Below are 12,499 nucleotides of genomic sequence, written 5' to 3'. Positions count from 1 at the left end.
GTCAATTATCTCCCTAATATCTACCTCTACTATTCACAGAAGGTTGTCAAGAAGCAATTTTAGAGGCCAGGCACGGTGGCTCACACCTGTAATCCTAGCACTCTGGGAGGCCGAGGTGGGAGGATCACTTGAGGTCAGGAGTTCGAGACCAGCCTGAGCAAGAGCAAGACCCCCATCTCTACTAAAAATAGAAAGAAATTATATGGACAGCTAAAAATATATATATATATACATAGAAAAATTAGCTGGGCATGGTGGTACATGCCTGTAGTTCCAGCTACTTGGGAGGCTGAGGCAGAAGGATTGCTTAAGCCCAGGAGTTTGAGGTTGCTGTGAGCTAGGCTGATGCCACAGCACTCTAGCCCGGGCAACAGAGCAAGACTCTGTGTCAAAAAAAAAAAAAGAAGAAGAAGAAGCAATTTTATTTTATTTTATTTTTTTGAGACAGAGTCTTACTCTGTTGCCCAGGCTAGAGTGCCGTGGCGTCAGCCTAGCTCACAGCAACCTCAAACTCCTGGGCTCAAGGGATCCTCCTGCCTCAGCCGCTGGAGTAGCTGGGGCTACAGGTGTGCACCACCACGCCCGGCTCATTTTTTCTATTTTTAGTAGAGACAGAGTCTTGCTCTTGCTCAGGCTGGTCTCGAACTCCTAACCTCAAACGATCCACCCACCTCGGCCTCCCAGAGTGCTAGGATTACAGGCGTGAGCCACCGCGCCCAGCCAAGAAGCAATTTTATTGAATCTCTTTAATTTCCTTGACCAGAATTAGTCCATGTTTAGAATAGAAACTATATTAATCTTTAGCACTGACAATATCGACCTAGCTATGAACAAAGGACACATTTCTAAGATTGTCCCTTGGCCTTATCAGTGGTCTTTAACATGATGAATCACAAGATTATAATAGCTTCTTCACAATACTTTTGTGGTAGTGAAAAAGATTAGTCTAAGAGGAGCTACTTTCTCTGTTCTTGCAGAGGAGATGGAGCACAGAGAGAGCATTTATGTTACAGCCCTTCATCTACACAATAGGTGTCAGGCCCTTGAAGGAGAAAATGCAATAGGAGATGTGGGCAGCAGCTACTTGAGAGTGTCAAGGATGTTGCCTCAGCTGCCATTCTTTCATTCATTTGGATCCATAAAAATATTACTACTCACAGAACACTGTGATAATGAGGGTGCTAAGAGGGATAAGACAAAACTTTTATCCTAAAGGAAACACAATACTTTTGGGGAGACAAGGCATCCACGTATAAAGATGACTTCATAAACTATGTGATTAAGGGCTAGAGTGACACAGGCATTGGGTGCTTTAGTTCAGTAAAAAAAAAAAAAATGAGCACTACTGCAGCGGTCCCCAACCTTTTTGACACCAGGGACCGGTTTTGTGGAAGATAGTTTTTCCACATATGGGGGGTGGATGGTGGGGGAGCGTCACTGCCTCAGCTCCACCTCAGATCATCAGGTGTTGGATTCTCATGGGGAGCACGCAACCTGGGTCCCTCATATGTGCAGTTTGCAGTGGGGTTTGTGCTCCCAGGGGATGCTGATGCTGCTGGTCCATGACTCGCACTTTGAGAATCAAACTCCTAGAGAACATAGATCAGTAGTCTGAATCACTTTCAGAAAAGAAAAGAAAAGAGCCTGCTTTTGGGGGGGCTTCTTCTTGGTTACACAACAGGCCTTTGTGACTCCAATGTCAGCTGTGATGATTAGGTTTGTCTCTTCTCTTGAAGTGTAGGCTTTCCCTCATCATTATCTAAACTTTTGTACAGTCTTTTTTCATTCTTTTACTTTTTGTAGAGATGGGTCTTGTTGCCCAGTCTGGTCTTAAACCCCTGGCCTCCAGTGATCCTACTGCCTCGGTCTCTCAAAGTACTGGGATTATAGGCAGGAGCCACCATGTCTGGACCCTGTATAGTTTGGTTTTGGTTTGGTTTTGAGACTAGGTCTCACTCTGTTGCTGAGGCTAGAGTGCAGTAGCATCCATAGCTCACTACAACCTCGAACTCCTGGGCTCAAGCAATCCTCCTGCCTCAGTCTCCCAAGTAGCTGGGACTACAGGCATGTGCTACCATGCCTGGCTAATTTTCCTACTTTTTGTAGAGATGGGGTCTCGCTCTTGCTCAGGATCCCTATATAGTTTTAAAAATGAACCAGGGAACTTCTACTTCCATGAGATGAACTAAATATATTTTATCCCTATTCCCCCTGCTAAGTACAACTAAAATCCTGGACATGATACATAAATATAAGAAGACTCTGAAAGGTGGAGAGAAGAAGGAAGACTGGCTAGGGACCTTGGTATAGGGGTGATTTCCCTGGGTTTTCTTTTTGCTTCACATAGCCCAGATTTGGTGCTAGAGATGCCAACAGGCACAGACCAAGAAAAGTCTCATGAACAGCCTGCTCTTTCTAGTCAAGGGACCAGTAGTAACAAGGAGTCCTCCACCTCAAGTATCAATGGAGGCCAAATTGGAAACCTGGGCTTCTACCTCTACTTGGAAGTAACAAGGTTGCTGCCAAAGCAGTGTCAGAAAAAGCCATCTAAAACAGAAGGTTTAAATGACATCGAGAGTCTCATAACATAATATGAAAATGTCCAAGTTTCAATAAAAAATTACTCATTATACCAAGAATGGGGAAGATCTCATACTGAATTTAAAAAAAAGACAATCAACTAATGCCAACACTGAGATGACAGAAATGTTACAGTATCTGATAAAGAGTTTTTCTATGACTGTAAATAATTGTGGTAAAAAATATATATATAACACAAAATTTACCATCTTAACCATTTTTAAGTATACAGTTCAGTGGCATTCAGTACATAGACATTGTTGTGCTACCATAACCACCATCCACCACAGAACTGGTTTCATCTTGCAAAACTAAAACTCTGTACATATTAAATAGTGACCCCCAGTCCCTGGAATTACCACTCTATTTTCTGTCCCTATGAATTTGACCACTCTAGGTACTTCATGTAAGTAGTATGACACAATATTTGTCCTTTTGTGACAAGCAACAACTTGATGAATCTCCAGAGAATTACACTGAGTGAAAAAAAGCCAATCTCAAAAGATTATGTACTGCACAATTCCAAATCTCAAAAGCTATACTGCATGAGTCCATTTATATAACATTCTTAAAATGAAAAAATTATAGAAATTAGTAATAGATTAGTGGTTGCCAGGGTTAAAGGAGGGGCTGGGAGTAGGAGAGAAGTGTGTGGAGGCTATAAAAAGGCAACATGAGGAATCCTTTTGGTGATGAAAATGTTCTGTATCTTGACTGTAATAATGCCAACATCCTGGTTGTGATATTGTACTACAGTTATGTCAGATGTTATCATTGGGGAAACTCGGTAAGGGGTACATGGGATCTCTCTGTTACTTATTACAACTGCAAGTGAATATACAATTATCTCAAAATAAAATTTTAATTTAGAAAACTTGGACAATCTACTTCCTGTTAAAAATAATCTAGAATATGAACCCACTGTAGATTACATAGGCTTGCCTGCTTAAGCATGTTGAGTCATCCCCCTGCTTTTTCATTGTCCCTAGCTTCTGAATACCAACTAGAGTTTCTCCTTTGAACTGAAATTTCTCAGCAAGAACTGGTAAAAAAGTTATGTGTTCCAGTGGAAAGAGCCCTGTAATTGAGATGCAATGGGCTGAATGTTTGTGTCCCCTCAAAATTCATATATTAAAATCCTAATCCCCAAGATGATAGTATTAGGAGGTGGGACTGTTGGGACGTGATTAGGTCATGAGGGCAGAGCTCTAATGAAAAGGATTAGTGCCCTTACAAAAGAGACCCCAGGAAGATCCTTCACCTCTTCACCATGTGAAGTTACAGTCAGAAGAGGCCATCTATGAGGAAGCAGGCTCTCACCAGACACCAAATCTGTGGGCACCTTGATTTTGGAATTTCTAGCCTCCAGAACTGTGAGAAGTACATTTTTGTTATTTATAAGCCATCCACTCTATATTTTGTTATAGCAGCCCGACTGGAATACAATGTAAGGTCACAAGATCTGGGTTCTAGTCCTGACCCTCATTCATTAACCATGAATGACCTTAGGCAAATTGGTAACTTGACTTTTTTGAATCTTAAAAATTTTCTCATTTGGAAATCAAGGATAATAATAGCAGCATTGTCTACTTCATAGAATTGGTGTGGGGGGTTATGAGATAATGGATGTAAGCATGCTTTGTAAACTATAAAGCATGATATTGTGAGGCATGAGGTTTTATATTTGTGTAATAGCCATTTTGCCAGTATATGGAGGCATTTGATATAAAGGTTATATGCTCAATAAAGAATGAATGAGTGATTGGTCATTTAAAAAGTCAATCAAAGGCAGAATTTTCTCCCAAGCATTTAAAACAAAGGAGATTCACAGCACATTCAAACAGGAAAAAGCAAGATGTACAATATGAAGAGCCAAGAGGGTTGCTGAACTAATCTCTTCATTAAAAAGCCAATTAATCAGTCATGTTTCAGGAGATGAGCAATAATGGATGGGAAACTCATCAGAAAAGTAGAAAACCATTAAGCTCCCTAACAGGCAATAGCTGTAATGTATTATTGGAACTGTAATGTATTAAATAGAATAAAAGAAGCAAAACCAAAATGCTCAGAGAAGTTTTGGCCTTACACTAACTTGGAAATTGATCAGTTTGAAGTCTTAGTGCAGTCTAATTTTAGTTTGTGTTAGTTACTATGGCAAACACTAATATAAACTACAAATTCCAGATGAGGCTCATGGCTTAGAAATAGAATATTCTATTTTTCCCACAAAATAGTAAAAGAAAAAAATCCAAAATGTTCAATGTTGAAGTTTGTTTTTTTTTTTAAACTTAAATTCAGACAGGCCATAATTACCCACACAATTCCAAGAGAATTCTAGGCTTTGATAAGCCAATGCTAGTTTGTACCAGGTTGTCACCTTGCTATATTTTTCCACTATCTGTTGTGATTTGCAGATACAGACGTGTCACTTACCAACAGGGATACAATCCGAGAAATGCATCATTAGGTGATTTTGTCATTGTGAGCACATCATAGAGTGTACTTACACAAATCTGAATGGTATGGCCTACCACACACCTAGGCTATTTGGTAGAGCCCATTGCTTCTAGGCTACAAATCTGTACAGCATGTAACTATACTGAATACTGTCAGCAATTGTAACACAATGGTAAGTATTTGTGTGTCTAAACATATCTACACCTGGAAAAGGCACTGTAAACATATGGTATAAAGATAAAAAATGGTACATCTGCATAGGGCTCTCATGGAGCTTGCAGGACTAAAAGTTGCTCTGGGTGAGTCAGTGAGTGGTGAGTGAATGTGAGGGCCTAGAACATTACTGTATGCTACTGTAGACTTTATAAACACTGTATACTTAGGCTATACTAAATTTATGAAAAATATTTTTCTTCAATAATAAATTGACTTTAGCTTACTGTAACCTTTTTTACTTTATAAACTTCTTATTTTTTTTAAAGTTTTTGACTCTTGTAATAACACAACTTAAAACATAAACATATTGTACAACTATACAAAAATATTTTCTTTATATATTTTCTTGTAAGCTTTTTTCTATTTTTAAATTTTCTTTTAAACTTCTAAAACTTTTTTGTTAAGAACTAAGACATAAGCCAGGCGCGGTGGCTCACGCCTGTAATCCTAGCGCTTGGGAGGCTGAGGCGGGTGGATCGTTTGAGCTCAGGAGTTCGAGACCAGCCTGAGCAAGACTGAGACCCCGTCTCTACTAAAAATAGAAAGAAATTATCTGGCCAACTAAATATATATAGAAAAAAATTAGCCAGGCATGGTGGTGCATGCCTGTAGTCCCAGCTACTCGGGGAGGCTGAGGCAGGAGGATCGCTTGAGCCCAGGAGTTTGAGGTTGCTGTGAGCTAGGATGATGCCATGGCACTCTAGCCAGGGCAACAGAGCGAGATTCTGTCTCAAAAAAACAAAACAAAACACTAAGCCATAAACACACACATTAGCTTAGGCCTACACAGGCTCAGGGTCATAAGTATCACTGTCTTCCACCTTTACATCTTGTCCCACTGGGTGGTCTTCAGGGACGATAACATGCATGGAGCTGTCATCTCCCCAAGTACCAATGCCTTCTTCTGTAATCCCTACTGATGAATCTGCCTGATGTTATTTTACAGTTAACTTTTTGTTTTATAAGTAGGAGGAGTACACTCTAAAATAACAATAAAAAGTATAGTATAGTAAATAGGTAAACCAGAAACATAGACATTATCAAGTATTATGTACTATACATAATGCATGTGCTAGACTTTTATATGACTGGCAGTGCAGTAGGTTTGTTTACACCAGCATCGCCACAAGCACGCTAGTAATGTCTTGCACTATGTTGTTACGATGGCTAAGATGTCACTAGGTGATAGGAATCCATTATAATCTTATGGGACCACCATGGTATATAATGAAACGTTGCTATCTGGTACATGACTATATTTATGTATGAAGAAACATTTGAGCCAAGAGCAGTTAGGATCCTTAGATACTAACATTAACTCAAATAATGACTTTCTATGTGACATTAAGCAAGTCAAGTAGCCACCTTAATGTATTTATAGCTCCCTTATAATAACAATACTAACTTACATATGTATGAGCTGTTAAAGTTTACAACACATATATTATTTCCATGGATCCTTACAACCCCAATGTAGAAGAGTCTGAGCAGGTGTTATTCCCATTTTACAAATGAGAAAACTGAAGTCAAACAGTAGAGGAGTGATATCCATATGCAAAAATAAACAAACCAAATACCATTTAGACCCTTATCTTACCTCATACATAATAATTAAAATGGATTATAGACCTATATGTAAGAGACAAAAGTATAAAACTGCTAAAAGAGGCCGGGCGCGGTGGCTCACGCCTGTAATCCTAGCACTCTGGGAGGCCGAGGTAGGCAGATTGTTTGAGCTCAGGAGTTCGAGACCAGCCTGAGCAAGAGCCAGACCCCGTCTCTAGTAAAAATAGAAAGAAATTAGCTGGACAACTAAAAATATATGTAAAAAATTAACCAGGCATGGTGGCGCATGCCTGTAGTCCCAGCTACTCGGGAGGCTGAGGCAGGAGGATCGCTTGAGCCCAGGAGTTTGAGGTTGCTGTGAGCTAGGCTGACGCCATGGCACTCATTCTAGCCCGGGCAACAGAGTGAGACTCTGTCTCAAAAACAGACAGACAAACAAACAAACAAACAAACAAAAAAGCTGCTAGAAGAACACATAGGAGAATATTTTTTTTAAACTTGGGTTGGGCAAAGATTTCTTAGCATGACCAAAAACACTACCCATAAAAAATTGATAAACTGGACTTCATCAAAATTCAAAACTTTTGCTCTTCAAATTATGCCTTTAAGAAAATGAAAAGACAAGCCAGAGACTGGGAGAAAATATTTACAAGTCATATATCTGATAAAGGACTTATATCCAGAATATATAAAGAACTCTTACAACTCAAGAAAAAGAAAACTTAATTTTTAAAATGAGAAAATAATTGAATAGACATTTATCCAAAGAAGATATACAAATGGTCAATAAATACCTGAGAAAACGATCAACACCATTAGCCATCAAGAAAATACAAAACAAGCCGGGTGCAGTGGCTCACGCCTGCAATCCTAGCACTTTGGGAGGCCGAGGAGGGAGGATCGCTCAAGGTCAGGAGTTCAAGACCAGCCTGACCGAGAGCAAGAATCTGTCTCTACAAATAATAGAAAAATTATCCAGGTGTGGTGGTGCACGCCTATAGTCCCAGCTATTGGGGAGGTTGAGGCGGAAGGGGTTTGAGGTTGCAATGAGCTATGATTACGCCACTGCACTCTAGTCCAGGCGACAGAGCAAGACCTTGTCTCAAAAATAAAAAAAAAAAAAAAGAAAGAAAGAGAGAGAGAAAGAAAGAAAGAGAGAGAGAGAAAGAAAATACAGGCTGGGCGTGGCTCACGCCTTTAATCCTAGCACTCTGGGAGGCCAAGGCGGGAGGATCACTTGAGCTCAGGAGTTTGAGACCAGCCTGAGTAAGAGCAAGAACTCGTCTCTACTAAAAATAGAAAAATTAGCCAGGTGTCATGGCATGCACCTGTAGTCCCAGCTACTCAGGAGACTGAGGCAGGAGGATTGCTTGAGCCCAGGAATTTGAGGTTGCAGTGAGCTAGAATGACACCACTGCACTATAGCAAGGGTAACAGAGTGAGACTCTGTCTCAAAAAAAAAAAAAAAAAGAAAGGAAGGAAGAAATAAAATACAAAACAACAATGAACTACCATTCCATACCCACTAGGATGGCTGTAGTAAAAAACATGGACAATAACAAATGTTGATGAGGTGTGGCGAAATTGGAATCCTCATACACTGCTAGTGGGAATGTAAAATGGTGCAGTTTTGGAAAACAGTTTGCAGTTCCTCAAAAAGTTAAACATAGAGTTACCAAATGACTCAGCAATTCCACACATAGGTATATATCCAAGAGAATTCAGAATGTTATGTTCACACAAAGTCTTATACATGAATGTTCATAGCAGCATTATTTATGATGGCCAAAAGTGAAAGCAACTCCTCAAATGCCTACGAACTGGTAAGTGGATAAACAAATGTGGTATATCCATTAAATAGAATACTATTCGGCGAAAAAAGGAGCAATGAAATACTGATTATGCCACAATACAGATGAACCACAAAAACATTTATGCTAAATAAAAGAGGCCAGACACAAGAATTGTGGTGATAGTTGCACAACTCTATAAATTTACTGAATTATGCATGAACAATGGGTGAATTTTATGATATGTAAATTATATCACAATAAAGCTAATTTAAGATCACTGAATAAACCTGCACTGAAGAGAAAAAGAAATCAGCAGAGGAAGGACTAAAATACAGGTCTTCAGTGTTCTACTCTATCACCTGCCTCTGGGAAAGGGTGGGAATAACAATAAACCTTTCCAAAAGGTTCATATCATCATAGGGGAAGTATTGATTCTACCAGGATTTGAAAATACAAAATAATTCATAATGCCTAGTGGTACTGCTATTTTGATCTAATCTATAGTATATTTGTGTCAGAAAATTTCTACTTTTAACTATTTATATTTCAGAAATCCAGGGAAATTTTGTAGTGTCATAATATGTATTTATCCTAAAATTCATATCAGAAAGTATTATTCTATGTAATTTCTAATACATAAGACATTGCAGTTCTTTTAAATTAGCTGAAAGTTTAATATCACTATTTGACTTACAGTGTGGCTAATAAGGCTCAGAGCATCTTCAAAATAGCCCCAAACTTCTTGCAGGGGACAGAGCTCTGCACTTGATGTCTCATCTGGCACTGAGAGGTTAATCAAGTTGTGCATACAGTTGCTGAAAATCAAAAAGACAAAACTCATCCCATAAGGAAATAAATCAGTGGTGTCATGGCTAAGATAAGTAAAATCTGGATTTCATCCCAGACTAAGAACTTCAAAACATTTCTGTTCTTCCTTCAGTTTTATCTGGCCTCCAACCTCAGAAGACAGATTTTTGAAGTTATAAAACAAATTGACCAGTCCTTCCTTTTATCATGCCTAGGTTGTCTCTCACTCTTTTTTTTAGTTTCCTGCACAAAGGAGTTGTGTCTGTTTATTTTATTTCATGAGATGGTTCAATTTGCAGGCATTTAAAAGCATCTTGTTATTTCCTCAAATGGGCAAGGGAACTGGGATTTAAATTGGGAATAATTTCACAAGAACTGTCTCTCATGACTTAGAACAGGAAGATCATAATGAAGTTTTCCAGGCCGGGCGCGGTGGCTCACGCCTGTAATCCTAGCACTCTGGGAGGCCAAGGCAGGTGGATCGCTCAAGGTCATGAGTTCAAGACCAGCCTGAGCAAGAGCGAGACCCCCGTCTCTACTAAAAAAATAGAAAGAAATTATCTGGCCAACTAAAATATATATAGAAAAAATTAGCTGGGCATTGTGGCGCATGCCTGTAGTCCCAGCTATTCGGGAGGCTGAGGCAGTAGGATCGCTTAAGCCCAGGAGTTTGAGGTTGCTGTGAGCTAGGCTGACGCCACAGCACTCACTCTAGCCAGGGCAACAAAGTGACACTCTCTCAAAAAAAAAAAAAAAAAAAAGAAGTTTTCCAGAGAAAAATCACACAACATCTATTTACCCCATGTCTGGACATAGAAAACAAAAAATCTCTAATAAATAATATTTTATATAGCACTTATTGATGCTTAAACAAAAGTACTTAGAAAAAATTGGAGACAAATATAGCAAAATGTTAACATTTGTTAAATTTGGGTGGTAGAGCCTGTAGTCCTAGCTACTCAGGAGGCTGAGGCAGGAGGATCACTTGAGCCTAGGAGTTCATATCCAGCCTGGGCAACATAGTAAGACCCAGTCTCTTAAAAAAAAAGAAATAAATAAATTTGGATGGTGGATACATTGGTGTTTGTTATATCATCTTCTGTATTTTTCTGTACATTTGGAATATTTAGTAATGACACAAAGAAAAAAAGGTACTTAGTAGTTTTACTATATACACAAACTCACACAAAGAAGCAACTTTTCCCCTCTTTTTCTTTTTGGGAAAACCAGACTCCTTGATCTTGCTAAATAATTCTTGGTCTCAATATGGAGCTGTTCACAAGAGTGCCTCCCAGATCATCCCTAGATCATCTTTTAGGTTGGGCCAGTTGAGTATGATTGATTACTTATGGGGCATTGACTATAGTTCTTTTGGCTATCAGAAAGCCTGGATTAGGTGTTGAATTACATTTACTAACCTGTATTTCAAAACATCAATTGATTCTTGCTTTTTGTGGAGCACTAAAGCCCTTTTCAAGGCCTTGACAGCGATAGAAGGATAGTTTGCAGGCGTTTCCACTGCTAATGCTAGAGGAAGAGAAGAAAAAGGGTGAACACCATAATCTCATCCATTACAGTTTTCATCCCAGGCTACAACTTGCTTTCTCTAATGAAAATGGCCTGAAACAGATGAACAAAAACAAACAAACAAACAAACAAACAAAACAATGAATTGTATAAATGATGAATCCACACATGCTTTTAGAAATAGCTTCTAATTTCTGGGTAGAGTAGCAGGGTAGGATTACCAGATTACATCCTTTCTTCAGCAAATATCAATAGAAAACTTACTGTTTCTATGACCCTGCACACAGTCATACAGATGAAGCAATAATCTTATGAATGAGAGTCAAGGAAGGGCACACTAAGAAGGAAACAGAAAGCAGATCAGTAAAAGGGCTCTAATCAAAAGCAGATTTATACTACAGTGTATGATTTTTGTCTGACACTAAAAATAGCCAATACTTGGCATAGGAGTGAGAATCAGAGATAACTAACTCTAAAACTTCCAGATGCATTTAACAGGCCTCTAGAATTGGAGTTCCATTATACAAGGAGCAGTGGTCATCATAACATGTCCATAAAGAATACATCATCTGCTCCATGGCTCTAGGAATTCTGTCTTGGCAAGAGCAAGGAAAGGCAAATGTGACTCTTGCGCACTTGGGGTTACCTAATAACTTTATTAACCATATGCATGCTCCTGAGGAGGATGAAAGATAAAAAGGGAAGATAATTAGGCCATTTTCTGCAACATATTCTCAAAAAGGCTCTAACCCACTTAAAATTCAACCAGAAATTTGAGGGTAGCAGTTGCGTTAAAAAATATTACCAGGCTGGGCGCGGTGGCTCACACCTGTAATCCTAACACTTGGGAGGCTGAGGCGGGTGGATCATTTGAGCTCAGGAGTTCGAGACCAGCCTGAGCAAGAGCGAGACCCCGTCTCTACTAAAAAAATAGAAAGAAATTAGCTGGACAACTAAAAGTACACAGAAAAAATTAGCCGGGCATGGTGGCGCATGCCTGTAGTCCCAGCTACTCAGGAGGCTGAGGCAGAAGGATCGCTTGAGCCCAGGAGTTTGAGGTTGCTGTGAGCTAGGCTGATGCCACAGCACTCTAGCCCGGGTAACAGAGTGAGACTCTGTCTCAAAAAAAAAAAAAAAAAAAATACCAGTATTTCTCCATATGTTTCAATAAATTGCTAAGATTGCATCACCTTTGATTGGTGAAGTGCTCAATTATTTCTAGCTAGCAGAGAAAAACTTTCTGAAGTTTGAGCTCCCCCTATTGTGTAGTTACATAATTAAATTCCACACATTCAATAGATTTGAGCACCTATTATGAGCAATGCACTTCACTAGGGTTTGTTAAGTACAATAAATATAGGTAATTATTATTTGTGACCATAAGAAGATTGTGATCTTATAGAGTGAAAAGGATAAATGCCCAAATGATTATAACATGAAATAGTCTTAGGGAGAAACAAAGTACTATGGGGAAACATTGTTTCCCACCTGGAGGTAAGAAAGAAAAGTAAAGAGAAGAAAAAAAAAGTAGTAGGATCTAAATGGGCACCACC

At 39.1% G+C, this 12,499-nt stretch overlaps 1 protein-coding gene across 1 annotated transcript in view; it reads right to left on the bottom strand.

Moving 5' to 3' along the window:
- The window catches only part of TEX11 (testis expressed 11), a 254,883-nt gene that overhangs the window by 1,289 nt on the left and 241,095 nt on the right, over window positions 1-12,499 (bottom strand). The window contains exons 26-27 of the mRNA XM_069464262.1: window positions 10,838-10,946; window positions 9,307-9,427 (exon numbers count right to left, since the gene is read on the bottom strand). Coding sequence (XP_069320363.1) covers window positions 9,307-9,427; window positions 10,838-10,946 — 230 coding nt within the window. The remainder of the gene's footprint in view (window positions 1-9,306; window positions 9,428-10,837; window positions 10,947-12,499) is intronic.

This window comes from Eulemur rufifrons, chromosome 30, assembly GCF_041146395.1.
Source record: "Eulemur rufifrons isolate Redbay chromosome 30, OSU_ERuf_1, whole genome shotgun sequence".
Lineage (NCBI taxonomy): Eukaryota > Metazoa > Chordata > Mammalia > Primates > Lemuridae > Eulemur > Eulemur rufifrons.
The sequence above is the reverse complement of the archived record's forward strand: the minus strand, read 5'-3'. Positions and strand labels throughout refer to the sequence as shown.